Source organism: Ictalurus punctatus, chromosome 13, assembly GCF_001660625.3.
Source record: "Ictalurus punctatus breed USDA103 chromosome 13, Coco_2.0, whole genome shotgun sequence".
NCBI lineage: Eukaryota > Metazoa > Chordata > Actinopteri > Siluriformes > Ictaluridae > Ictalurus > Ictalurus punctatus.
In genome coordinates, this window is record NC_030428.2 from 7,985,270 (window position 1) to 7,999,667 (window position 14,398).

Sequence of the window (14,398 nt, forward strand, 5' to 3'; positions counted from 1 at the left end):
TTGGAAATATTATTATAAATGTCATAACACAGAGGAATAAAATCTTACAATGCTAAGAAAAAAAGTATAATGCCAAGTTTTTTAAAAAAAGAAAGAAAAAAGAACAGACAAATTGCATAGCAACATGAAAGCATATGTATAGGTTTTTGTTATATTAAACACTCCTAATATATTTTATTAAAGTAAATACTGAAACACTTGCACAACTAGCACAAACTTTACATACCAAATAAATCAAATATCAAAGCTGTATGACAATGACATCCATTGCTACGGGTAGTGTGTTGGTTTTGGTATATTATAATCCTAACTGTACATTTAATGGCATTTTCACTAACCCTGAAAAACCTTGATTTAAATTCCGATCTCATACACGGGCAGGTTTTAAAACCTTGTGTCTTTTAAGAGCTGTATGGATGCTACCTAATGACTTATTTATCCCTAACAACTTATATAAAAGATATTTTAAGACAAAAACTGACTTGCGTTCTATATAATGAAAGTGAACTGGACATGGCATTCAAGGAACATTAGCAGTCATCTCTGCTCAACTAAACACAAAACATGCTGTTCCAGATTTGAATGGCCATATCAGACACTGTGCTGGTTTTGTGTTTTTAGAATACACCATAAGCATCTCCGCGAGTGGTGACAGCGAACGCTGGATAACCCTCGTAGGTGGCATAGGCTGCCAGGTCCTGACCCAGAGACACAGTCTGTTTGAGCTGAGAAGTAGCCATGGTGCCAGTGGTGTTGGCGATTGCATATCCTGGAAATAGACATGGGGAGAAATAAGAGTTAAATTCTGCACTAGCATCTAAGACATTATGGACATGAGTTTACAGTATGCTTACCAAGATTGCTGTGATAAGTTTAGTTTCAATAACAACAAAACACTGAATTTCTTTATTTCGTTTAGTGACCATCAGCTAATGATATGGAATTCATAATACAAGTGTGCTTCATTAAATTCAGTTTAATGTTATGCTATATGGGAAAAAAAGTATGTGGACACCTTACCAATTAAACCCATATGTGCTTTTTTTTTTAATGATCATATTTTAGATTTAGTCCCCTGTTGCTGTTATAATAATCTTCATAATTCCTGGAAAGGCTTTCCACTAAATTTTGGAGTGTGGCTGTGTGGATTTGTGATCATTCAATCACAAGAGCATTAATTCAGTCAGGCTCTGATGTTGGGGCAAAAGGGGCTGGGATTTAGTTGGCATGCCAATTCATCCAAAAGATGGGGTTGAGGTCAGGGCTCTGTGCAATCTACTCGAGATCTTCAACACCAAACTTTGCAAGCTATTTCTTTCTGGAGCTTGCTTTGTGCAAAGGGGTATTGTCATGCTGGAACAGATTTGGGCTTCTTAGTTCCAGTGAAGTGGAATCTTAATGCTGCAGCATACAAATGCATCCTATACAATTGTGTGCTTCCAACTTTGTGCCAAACATTTGGGGAAGAATCACATATGGGTGTGATGTTCACCATCACATGTGATGGAATCCACATACTTTTGGCCACATAGTGTATGTTTGCAATTACTATGTAATTTTCAATAAATAAGGATTAGTATTTTGCCTCACCCTAGACTGGCACCCCAATAAATAAACATTGGATCTAACCTGACTGCCCCATTTGTAAATGGTCTGGCTATACCCCTGTTTTACAAATATTAGTGGTAATGATCTTACTAACTAAATATGTTGCAGCAACATTGTAGGAGAACATTGTCAGAACACACAGAAACCTTTTCTAACCAAAAAATTGCTAAAATTTAAGCATAAAAGTAGCTTTTACTTAATAATGTAATTTTAATAAAGTTATAATAGGTATATTACAGACCTTACATACCTGGGAATGCCACAGCAGCAGCGGCGGTAGCAGCAGCAGCAGCGGCAGCGGCAGCAGCAGAAGTATCGGTGCTCTCTGTGTGTAGACCCAGAGTCTGCAGTGCATGCTCTGCTGCATGGATTTTGGCTTCATCTACTGCTGCACACAGTTTAGCTGGGGTGAAAGGGTGTCTACAAATAAAGAATGGTAAGGATTAAGGTTAGTTGCCTTGCATGTTAGTGAAGTTTTTTTGTCAATCCAAAAACTCCCATAAAAAAATCTGTAAAAATGCTTAAATTGCCCCAAAAGTTCTGACAATTGTGATTATCAACAGAACACCATTCATTTACAGCAAGATGCTCTGCATACTTAGTTAAATGTGATCCAACTATATAAATGTAAACTTTTCACACAGACTGCACAGACTTTTTACTGTGTAGATTATGGTTTGAACACTAGGGTAAGTATCAAAATTCTGATGCAACATCCATGGACTATTTTTGTTTATTTAATCATAAAATAATCATAACATTTTCTCAAATTCTGCTTCTCAAATAAGATTAAATCATTCTTTAGAAAAGGTAAGAAGACTATAATGAAACCAAAGACAACGATAACACAAGACTGAACTAGATGAATTTGGTGTTCACTGGTGATAGACGGTGACATCTATGCACTGTGTGATGTATGTAAGTTTCAGTTTCAAAGAAATATATTGGCATCAAAACAATTTTCACAAAAGAGTCATGAAATAATCAGATAAATGTAATTTTAGAAGAAAATGGATGTATCTAAGCTTAAAATAATGCTGAAACAAGTATGCGTTATTATTATAATCATCATTGTATATTAATCAATGAATTAATGGAGTGTTAATATTTGTTTAAGTTAGTAAAAATTAATAATTTGAAATGAAAATAGTGGTAGTAGGTTCAGACTTATGTACTTTTCTGTAGGTGCAGCTACAAAAAGTCGAATTGAGAAGATTTCAGCTTACATGTTGGGGTACTGATTGGCCAGAGCAGGGATGGTGATTTTGTAAAGGAAAAGCTGCCTCTGATCTGGTCCAATGGCAGAGTGAAGTTGGTATACTGGCTGTCCCCAGTTATTCTTCTGACAGATATCTTCCAAGATCTGTAAAATAGACACCATTACTATATATGTACATGTGTATAGCTTACACTTTTACCCTATTCAAGAAATAAAGGTTTTATCAATATCTCCTGGTAAAACGATTTGCATTAGCATACTAGAATTTTAGTTTGAATATAATCTAGGTCTCTCCTTTCAGAAAATACAGATCCAAATACTCTACACCATGTTTCCAAAGAGTTACACTATTCATTGGACAAGCAAATATCATACAGTTTAGTGAAACTTTTTGCATATCTTGGCTAACTCTGAAGTATACCATACGTTATATTCACTTACAATTATAAAAAAGGTCTAATTAATTTACAGTTTGGTGGATTTATTGATAACTTGGTGTCCAATAATATCTGATTGAAATCAGACAATTATATCATTCCATCATGAACAGACTGCTGGAAATAGTGATGTTTTTTGTTTCTGTGTGTTTACCTGTGGAGCATGTTTGATTCCCTGTGGCTTCAGGGTGACGGGGTTCATGGGCGTGAGCTCCATGCCAGGGAGAAGGTCGTAGAGTTTGTCCTCAGGGTGTTTGTCAGACTTTAGCTGATATGTGGGGCAGCCACGGCCCACGCCCGCATAGGCAAGGTAGCCTCGACCGCCCAGCCCACGCACACCTGCCGCCCCTACAGGCATATTCATGTAAATTTCTAGGAATGCAAGAAGGCATTGAATCGAATCAAATCACCAGAAATCACCTGGGTTTCGATCAAGATTCAGATAGTTCCAAGCCAGCACAGTACAGGCTCTGATACCCTGTCTAAGTAGCTCTGATTTGTGATGTCATTTTATTTGCAGATTGATGCTGATGTCCCAATTTCTAGTAATCACATGACTGTATTATGCAGGCATGGAGAAGAAATTCAAAAGAAAATGCTACACCAAATGCCACATAGTTCATCTGACAGGCAAATGTCACACAATACAATGGAACATTTTGCTTATTTTGGACTTTGTTTTACACATTGTCTGAGCATCTAATTATTATTATTAATGTTATAATTAAGAATGTTAATTCATTTAAACTCAGCTAACATGGCTTAATACAATAATATACATTTGATGACTAGTTGTTGATTTGGATTTTTTTGAAATACAATTTGCAGGGATCAGCCTGCTCAGAAATGCTGATTTGTGAGTACTGTAAGACACTCACCTCTGACAGAGGGTGGACGCACCAGACCCCGAGTGCTCACATGGCCCTTAGCAGTGGGGAAGCGGAACTGACTGGGCAGCGCTGCATAAGCATGAGGTGCATAAAACACAGGGGCACCCAGGTATGCAGCTGAGGGATCATACATCTGACCCAGTGTGTAGGTGTAGTCACCCTGCAGCAGAGCCGCCCCTCGTCCCCCAGTGCCACGAGTGTAACGCACATAACTGTCTTTATCCACTGGCTTGGCCAATGTCACCTCTATAGGAGAGCTATCAATCACCTGAAGGGTTAAATAGTTTATTACCCACTGTGTCATGTGATCAAAATGTGTTACATTATGTGGAATGATTTTTGAATGTTGCAGCCACAAGAAATTATTCCACCTTTCCGTTCAATGCATTCATAGCTGCAATGGCATCCTCCCTCTGAGAGAAGTGAACAAAAGCATAGTCCCTGATCTTCTTCACCCTCTCCACTGCACCTGTAAGGACATCAGATATATCTTTTAATCCTGCCACCAAGATTTTGATTTTAATTAAATTGTAAATGGACTGCACTTATTTAGTGCCTTTTAACCTTAGCAGCTCTACAAAGTGCTTTACACAGTTTCTCATTCACCCATTCACACACTCACACAAACATAACATTTTAGGACAGGTAGGAGCAGAAGTCAAAGAAGAGCAATTTAATAGTTTGCGATGTCAAAATGCTGTACATCTCTTAATTTTTTTACATAGCATTTGAAAAAACCTTAAATAATTCATGCAAACACCAGGACCTTTTGAAAGTGGGATTTTATATAATTCGTTCATTCATTCATCTCCAGTAGCCACTTTATCGTGGCCAGGATCACCGTGGATCTAAAGACTATCCTGGGAACACTGGACATGAGTTGTAAATAAACTCTGGATGGGATGCCTGTCCAGGGCACGCCACCATTCACACACCCATTTACACAATCTTTCACACCTAGGGACAATCTAGAGTTGCCAGTCCAATTACAGACATGTTTTTGGGAGGTGGGAAGAAACCAGAAATCCCAGAGAAAATCCACTTGGACATGGGGAGAACATGCACAGAAACATCTGGGATATACATGTAACCGTGTTCCCTGTGAAGGGAACGAGACGTTGTGTGAGCTCAACGCTGTGGGAAGCGCCCTTGCGCGTGACCGCTATCTGAAGCTTGTGTAACATCATGCCTATTTGTAGGCCTGCCGTGATCAGGTGACATGGCAATTAAGCCCATTGCATGATATATAAAGGACACCTGTGAACCATGCCATCAGCCTCTATTATCTGAAGCGAAGACGCAATTCACAGGATTCTAATGTTTCTAATGATTCAATTCTAAGATCGCATCCCAGCCTGTGATGGAGGTGTCTGTCATTACCATCTTGTGATAAGGAGACACCCCTAGAGTGTGACCCAAGGCTAGAAACCGGGGACACTTCCAAATTCTCAGAGCACGTAGGCATCGCAGCATGACACTGATTACTCTCAGAGGTTTCATCCTCGTACAAAACCTCCGACTTTTCAGCCACCACTGTAATGGTCTCCTGTGCAATAGCCCCAGCGGAATGATGTTGGCTGCTGCTGCCATAAGCTCCAACAATCTCTCATAGAGACTGGAGGGGGTGCCAAGATCCAGCTTTATCTTGCTCAATGTTGATATGATTGACCCTACGCATGTTGGGGATAGAAACATCCTAATCATAGTAGAATCCTTATAACCTCTAGAAAAGTTGTCCTCTGCATACTTTTCTGAGGTTCAACATGAGCTCCAAGCTCTTCATGTGGGCGAGAACAGCATCTCGATGTTGAACCGCCAGTTCCCTGGATCATGCTAGAAATTAACCAGTCATCCAGGTCGTTTAGTACACGGATGCCCTGGAGTCACAATGGAGCCAGAATGACATCTATGCACTTTGTGAAGGTGCGAGGGGATAAAGCTAGCCCAAATGGAAGAACTCAATATTGGTATGTGTTGCCTCCAAATGCAAACCTCAGGAACTTCCTCTGATTGGGCAATAGATTTATGTGGAAATATGCATCTTTTAGATCTATCGTCACAAGCCAGTCCTCAAACTGAATATGTGGAAAGATGTTTGGGCATCAGCATCTTGAAACTGTATCTCTGAAGAGTACAGTTCGGATGACGCAGATCTAAAACTGGCCGCATATTCCAATCTTTTTTGCGGACCAGGAAATAACAGCTGTAAAAACCTCCCTCCCTCAGGGAATGGGGAATATGGCCCCTTTGTCCAAGAGGGATCTTACTTCCTGTGCTAATGTCAGGCTCTGCTCTGTGCTGGCTAATGTGGTGAGCACATCTCTGAACCTGAGGGGACGAGCTCTGAACTGGACCCGATAACCCTTTTCTAAGGTAGACAGAACCCATGGAGACACTTTTGGCAGTAGTTTCCACTCTCTCAGATGGTCTTTTAGTGACATTAACTTTTCCACAGTCTATTGGAGGGAAAGCACCAGATTTTTCTTGCCCTGTGACAGCTTGCTGACCAGAGAACACTGAAAACTTGGGACAGCCTTGGCTAGGGGAGGACCTACAGTAGTACTGGGGGCTAACTGCCCTAACAACCTCAGGTCCCCTGATACATCCCTCCATGGGCCCTCAGGCTCCACTCGTGGATATGTCGAGCTCACTCACCAGGTCTGCTTGGTAGGCCTGCAACACTGTCATTGTCTGCAGTGACCCACAAGCAAGACCCACTACTGCATAGGCCTTGCCCACCAATGCCATGGTGGCCTTACATGGCTTGGATCACAAAGACGGCCCCCCTAAATTACCTGCCGTCGATGGAGAGAGGTAGCTCGCAAGTGCCTCCTCCAACTTCAGCATAGCTAAATAGCCATGCCGTTCATTCCCCACGATGGCCAAATAATCCATCACGGGGCTATAAATATGGCTTATGCATGGTTTTCCCCCAAAAGCATGATATTTTATCATGCACTTCTAGAAAAAAAACGGGAGTTTTCTGCAGGGTGAGGGATTTATATTCACTGGGGAGAAGAAAACCTCATCCAGCTTTAGTAATCACTTCAAGCAGCTCTTTATATGCTGCTCTCAGTTTTTAGCACACCCTTCTGTCTCCTCGGAGTCAGAGAGGAATTATTTATTTTTTTGTCTTTGTTTTTTTTGTTTTTTTTTTGGCTTTCCATAGTGGAAGGATGAGTCGGAACGCGAGTTCCAAAATCCAGCAGAGGGCCGGACCCAGAAGACAGAGAAAGAAATAGAGTTGCACTCATCTCTGGCCCCTTTTCCAGATACGTACGAGATCCCCAGGACCTGAGCCAGCTGGCTGCCTTGGCAATGGCCAGCCCAGATCCACGAGGCTCTGAAACCCAACACCCTTTGGCCACGAAGAGAGCGAGTTGCAAGCGGAGCTGCCAAATTGTAAGATGTTCACAATGCCCACAGTCAGACCTCTCGAGAGCTGCACTGGCATGTGCCACACCTAGACACTTCACACAGAAAGTGTGTCCATCCTCCCCGTGATGAAGCGGGAGCAAGACATAACACACTTCCTGAATTCTCTCACTCATACTTTTCTCCTTTTTTTAACGGGACAGAAAAGTAAAGAGATTTTTCTTTTTTTTTTGGAAAAGATAGAGAGGAAATGAAGAGTCTTTTTGGGAGTATTACACAAACAACTGACATGCAGTCTCGCTGAAGATTTTAAGGCTGATGGCACGATTCAAAGGTGTCGTTTATATATCACGCAACGTGCTTAACTGCCACGTCACCTGATCACAGCAGGCCTATAAATAGGCATGATGTTGCACAAGCTTCAGATACCAGTCATGCATGAAGGCGCTTCCCACAGCATTGAGCTCAATCAACGTGGAGTTTCCTTTCAAAGGGAACTCCATATAGTAATCCAACCTTAGGATCAAAGTGGGAATCCTGGAGATGCATGGGTCCCCACTGCAAAACCATGCTACTAGCTTTTACATTTTTTTCTTTAAATCTGTGTTTTTCTATGTGTGTATATTCAGACAGGGAATTTTTTCATTACCAGGTTTGATAGCATTGAACTCTTTCTCAATGGTCTCTTCTGTCGTGGCCAGCATAAGGTTCCTGATGTAGAGGATCTTCACAGTGGACATTGTGTCTTCGTCCACTTCCACTTCTGGCTCTGCCCAGTCCACAGCGATGGCATGACCCCAGAGCTGGATCCGGCCTGTAGACACAAACAGTCTCAAACTGTGCCATGTGCAGGCCTGGCAGTTTCATTGAATTAAACAAAGTAAAGAATGTGTGCAAAGACTAGCATGAGGCTCTGAATTTTTTTTTTTTTTTTTTTTTTTGACAGCAATTTATAAACATTTAAACTACACCCCTAAAAATATTTGGTTTGATATTCTGAGGAAACCCTTAAATGTGTAAAGGTCTTCCACTCAGAAAAAGTTCCAAGTAAAACCTCTTTAGAAAGACATAACCTTCAACCATACAAAGAAGCCTCAAGCAAACCTTTTTTCTAAGCTCTTGTTGATATAAGTGTTTATCACTTTTTATCTCTCAGTGTGTTTTTACCTGGCAGCAGTTTCCTCCTGGCCATGGCTGCAGCACGGTGGCTCTCGTACTCCACAAAGGCAAAGCCTCTATTCTTGCTCTTGTCAGCAGCACTAGGGTAAACGATCACTTCCACCACACCATCTGTCACCTTCTTCATCTCAGCCAGGATCTCCTCTTTCTTCTTGGTTTTTGGGATGCCTCCCACAAACAGGCGGCAGTTGTCCACACTTGCACACACACCAAGGAGACGACCATTCCTAAAGCATAGTTAGGCAGTGACTTGCAGTTATCTGTGCACTGAAATCTTAAAATCAATTATATTTTTTAGACACTTTGTCCTACCGAATTTCATAATTATTGAGTTGCTTCATGGCATTCTTGGCTTCTTGTTTTGTACTGAAGGTAACAAACGCATAACCTCGGTTGTTCCCATTGAAATCCATCATCATCCGTACTTCATATATTTTGCCAAACTACAAACGGAAAAAGAAATAACTACCAGCACCATAGCATTTCTCCTTTTATGATAATACCATGTTAAGAGAACATAATAATAGTTTACTTCACAGTGTTATTAGAACATATGTAACCCTAGAAACATTCATGTTATGTTTTAGGAATGTTATTTAAAAACAAAGACCGAGAAAACTAGACAGATTGAATGTTCTTTGAACTAAAAGTAAATTTCAGAAGATATTCAGATAACACAAAATTGTTATTTGGTCAGGATTACCAACAGATTACCAACAGATGTGTTGACAAAAATGTCTTACTTTTTCACAAAGAGGCACCAGCTCATCCTCAAAGAGGTCTCGAGGTAATTTGCCCACAAAGATCTCACTGCCCCTCTCTGGTGGTGGGCCTTCCCAACCGGGTGGTGGACCTCCGTATCTCCTCTGGCCATTTTCCTACAGGACAGAACAGGAAATATGATAGACAGTCATTCAAACCAAACCAAAAACTCATTGATCAGCAGGAGATCATCTCATTACCAAAGTGCTCTGAAAGAAACCATTTGTTATTGCAAGGATGGAGTGATGGAAAATTATTTAGCTGAGAGATTTAATCTCACCAGTGGAGTGCTTCTGTAGTACTTATTTCACCTCATCCAGCTCATTGATGGCTCACGTAATTAGCCTACTTACTATCACTATTGTGATTCTGACCTGCTCTTAAGAAGAATCAGTATAGTCTGTAATGTGAGGGTTTTTTTTTAAATTCCATGCAAATAATCCATGTTCATAAGAAAAATAAGAACCAATGAGAATGTATGTGGTGGAGAAGTTATTGGTATTAGTATTTGCCATAATGTTGGAAATTAATATTTCTATAGCTTATATTTAGATGCATTAATTTGACAGACATTGAGGACAGTGCTCATTTCTCAGCACAGGGTGGTGCTATAACTATAAATACTCTTGAATAACTTATAGCTTCTAAATTTATAAGTATGGCAATATTCTCATGACATTATGGGTTACTGTATGAATTATGACAGTGTTTTAAACTATATAATGCTCTTTTTTGTATATATACAGTACTGTGCAAAATTCTCAGACACCCTAGGTTTTTCTGTCTGTTATGTCTTGCATGTACATTTTTAAAAAAAATAACTTTTATATAAATTGTAACTCCAAACAGGCTAATTTAAGCCTACTGCATTAATGTGTCTGTAATTTCTTACCCCCATAATTCAATGTTACACAGAAATGTTTGTATTTTTTAATTAATGGCCTGTATTTAGTAAGAGGCCACATAAAATATAATGTTTGATTAAAAACAAATAAACAAACAAAAAACTATTAAGGTTTAAGGTGATTTTTACCTGCGGAGATGAAAAGAAACTTGGAATAACCTACCAATTTATTTCCTTAAAAAACACCATGATTCTATACATAAAAAATGGATGTATGCAAAAACAAATTATGATTTGCTTCAATTTGTAATTGGATGTGTTACTAATTACTGTAATACGGTAAAAACCTATAGTTTTTAAACATGTGTTTTATAGGCATCTTCACTTTATTGAATTTCTTTAAATGTACTTCACTAGATTTTGTACAGCACTATAACACACCACTACAATGAAATGATTACAAAACTGACTTGTAACATTAAATTATTTGCATTAGTGGTAGTTTTGCCATCTTATTTGATGCAGGGAAACCTGTAGATGGTCAGTTTTCCAACATATATTATATTAAATCCTTTGTTTTCACAAACAAAAATACTTTTAAAACAATTTAGAACGTGAAGCAAATATCCTTGTAGCCAAAAAAAAGTGTGGGAATTTTTACTGTTCAATTATAAATAGAGAATAATTTCACAGTCCCTCTATCCCAAACCCAGCACTGTCTTTCTCTTTCTCTGGATTTTGGTCTGAGGCAGGGCATGCTGGGTATTATAGTCTGTTGCCGTTGGTGGCTCCTACCTGGTGCAATTGATATCCTGTGCTCTGGATGAGAGCGCGCAGTGCAGCCTCTTTCTGCGTGCCAGTCAGTCCATCCCCGCATTTTTGATTGGTTTCCATTGTGAGTGATTATCAGCAATAAATCAGCAAAATTAGGGGTGCTCACTGAAATTAAATCAAAGTTCAAACACACGTGAATGACAAGGCAGAGATGCTGATTCATGCTCAGAAGCCATGCCAGCTCTTTAGTTTGCCTTGTTGGGATGCAAATAGTGATAATTCTTTAACTTTAGCTTAAGGGAACAGATATCAGGTTACAGTGCAGCTGTTTATTGGTATTGCAAATGTTGCACAAAAAAAAATGTACCAAATATCTGGTAGGAACTGTACTTGCATCCCTATCAGTTCCACTCTCCCTTTCAGATATTCAAAAAGAATGTCTCATGTATATTGCTTCTCTCTCTATTAGCTAGTATTAGCATTACGAGTGCAGAGAGACACATTTTTCTCTGTTCCAGGTCAAGGACCGCTGTGTAATTATTAACTGAGCTGAACCAGCACAACTGTATTTGCTTAAACTGAGGGTATAAACACTATGTTTATCTCCCAACCCTCAAAATTAGCATTAGGGAAATAAGTCTTACAAAATAACTTTGTGATCACTGCCAGAAATGCTCCTTCAGCCAATCAGACCAAACCTTATTAACCCAAACTGCAGATAAGCCTGTTGTGTTACCAGCTTGATTGAATCAGATGTGAAAAAGATGGACTACTTCTAATAATCAATGAAGTGCCTGTCTTTGTCTCTTTTAAGCTTTACTTGATCAAAGCGGGGACATGAAAACCAAGCACACTCCTCCAGCACAAGGGTCAGATGAGACAAGACTGCCATTCATGTTCAATTCATATTTGCACTTAAGCGTCATGATTATTTCACACATGATAAGTGTGTGACACACCAAAATAAGGAAAAGCCCTGTTCTTTCACCTTGCCACGATACACACAAACTTTAGCTGCCTCACTGATCCTCCTTCATGAGCATTAATTCGGCATCACTAATAGACACACAAGAGCTCATCCTGAATACTTCAGGCATCCTGAAAGGAGCACAAGGCTTTTCAAGTTGGAAAAAAGGAGCATCATTGATGACTAACAGTGTAACAAACTGTAGGCTGGAAATTAGCAATTGATTCATGCAGAAAAAATCATTATGACTGTTGCAATGATTGCATTCTATTGACAAAAAATAAAAATAAATAAAAGTAGGCAAACACCTTTGATAACAGAATGTGTTTTGTGGCCAAGCATCGTGGGGATGGCCATAATACAGTAGGAGAAAGGTCCATTAGTGAAATCCTGGCTATCTGTGGTGCTCTCCACTCTAGCCTGGTTACCGTTTGCATAAACAAGATAACTAGACGGCAGCTTATCTGGCTTAGATCAGTACCTGCTTTTTGGGGCTTTGTTGACCAAAGCTTAAATACACACTGAACCGAAGGCCACTATGTCCTGTACTGCCTGAAAGCAACACTTGCTCTGCTTAGTGTATAATTTTAGTCATATGAAGATGCTTTTCTTTTTAATTGTGCAACTCATTTATTTGTCTGTGAAAATTAAATTTTCAAGGAAGTTAAATCCATGCCTAATGGCATTATGTGTGTACTAAACAAAGCCATTAATTTCACAATGATTGTGCTTTGTGCCTATCTTTTTCCATTACAATATTTATCAGCAAGAAGTAATTAGCAAGTGAAAAAACAGCCCCTTCGTACATGGTTACTAGACACATTTCAGGATCATCCATGTAGGTCCACTATGAGGAGCAACTTTACTCCCCTTTATCAGCTGAACTAAGCAAATAAGCAATGTACAGTGTGCTCGTCAGCGTTAGGAATAATAAAGGAAGTATCGATTCCCTTTCTTTACATCCCATCTGTTACCGTGAGTCCAGTTGATTCATTATGGTGGCCATGCAAGTGCCTTACCCCTGTCTTGTGTCCTCCCTTTACAATCACAATGAAGTCAGTTCACAGGTGACAAACAAAAACAGAATGCTAGCAGAGTTCTGAAACTGAGTCAGTCAAACATCATCTTAAGGTTCCTCAATGAGTTGCACCAAGTCTGTGAGCAAGAAAGTGGGGTCTTACCTGAGCAATTTTCAGAGATCACCACATGGAAGACTCAGACCCTCATTCTGGTGAACTGGGCAACATGTCACTCGGGTGATTCTGTAATCACATCATATCAAACTCCAAAGGTTCACTGTCCTGGAGCTACTTTACAAGCTGGGCGGGTTAAACGTTAACCAGCCCTATCTCCCTGCCTCTCTCTCTCTCTCTCTCTCTCTCTCTCTCTCTCTCTCTCTCTCTCTCTCTCTCTCTCTCTCTGTCCATGCAAAGCCCTTTGTCCAAGAACAGAAAGATCTTGGTGCCTCCAGCTTATTGACCCCCTGGAGCCAAGGCCTTCTGCGAGATACCTCCAAGCATGGTTTTACCTGTTTGCTCATTTGGTTGCACTCAGAAAGAATGTTTCTTTGGTGTTGTTGAGGATGGTTGCAACTATTAAATTGCAGATGTGGACTTTATGCTGTTCTTATACCGGATAGCAAAGTATGCGTTTATGGCAAAAATTGCTGTAGTACCTAATTATCACAAAATATCAAACTGTCATGGTAGTACTTATGAGCAATCACCACAACCAAGGACCTATTTGCAGAGTTTCACAACATAGATTAGTTTGACTTAATGTGATATTTTTTCAGGTGATGTCAGTCTAATTATTGACCAGGTAAACGTGTTACTGCTGATGCTGCCCTGTGTGACGCTGAGCCATCTCATCGGCTTGTTTATTTGTGTTAAATATAGGTTGGGGGAGTCGAGGCCCCTAATCTCCGGGAAAGGAGCTCTGTTATGAGCAGAGTTGCTCAGAGTTCCTCAGAGTTGGAAATTCATAAGGATGCCCTATGATTGAACTTCCCATAAAAAATAGTTTGTGCCCAAGACTCCCCCTTTGGTCAGTGGATACTGGATACTGTAGACTTCTATCTGCTTTAATCATAAAGACTGTGATGTTCATACTGAACATCATTTAACACACTAAATACTGTTGTCTCTTTATAGTTTACAATTGTGAAAGAGTACTGAATTGCAATCTTTCTTTTGAGTCTGGGTCCTTTCAGGTTTTCTTCCTTGTGTCTTCTCAATTAGTTTTTCCTTGCCACTGTCCCCTCTGTCTTGCTCATTAGGGATCTAAATTTTAAATTTACATACAGATAAAGCTGTTTTGTGACAATGCTTATTGTTAATAATA

At 39.8% G+C, this 14,398-nt stretch overlaps 1 protein-coding gene across 3 annotated transcripts; it reads right to left on the reverse strand.

Annotated features, from left to right (window-relative positions):
• Positions 1-94: 94 nt before the first annotated feature.
• Positions 95-13,380, reverse strand: a1cf (apobec1 complementation factor). Of its 3 annotated transcripts, none has more exons than XM_017484101.2 (12): positions 13,237-13,380; positions 11,110-11,253; positions 9,452-9,586; positions 9,021-9,151; positions 8,697-8,935; positions 8,179-8,343; positions 4,526-4,623; positions 4,143-4,422; positions 3,419-3,612; positions 2,835-2,971; positions 1,859-2,028; positions 95-769 (listed from the first exon to the last, which is right to left on the reverse strand). In XM_017484101.2, exons 2-12 carry the CDS (start codon positions 11,206-11,208, stop codon positions 618-620), a joined length of 1,800 nt encoding a protein of 599 aa, XP_017339590.1. In that variant the 5' UTR covers positions 11,209-11,253; positions 13,237-13,380; the 3' UTR covers positions 95-617. The 3 variants fall into 3 exon arrangements, with proteins under 3 accessions (XP_017339590.1, XP_017339589.1, XP_017339591.1); XM_017484100.2 differs by having other exon boundaries at positions 3,419-3,636; XM_017484102.3 differs by having other exon boundaries at positions 631-769; positions 1,850-2,028; positions 3,419-3,636.
• Between the last annotated feature and the right edge of the window lie 1,018 nt (positions 13,381-14,398).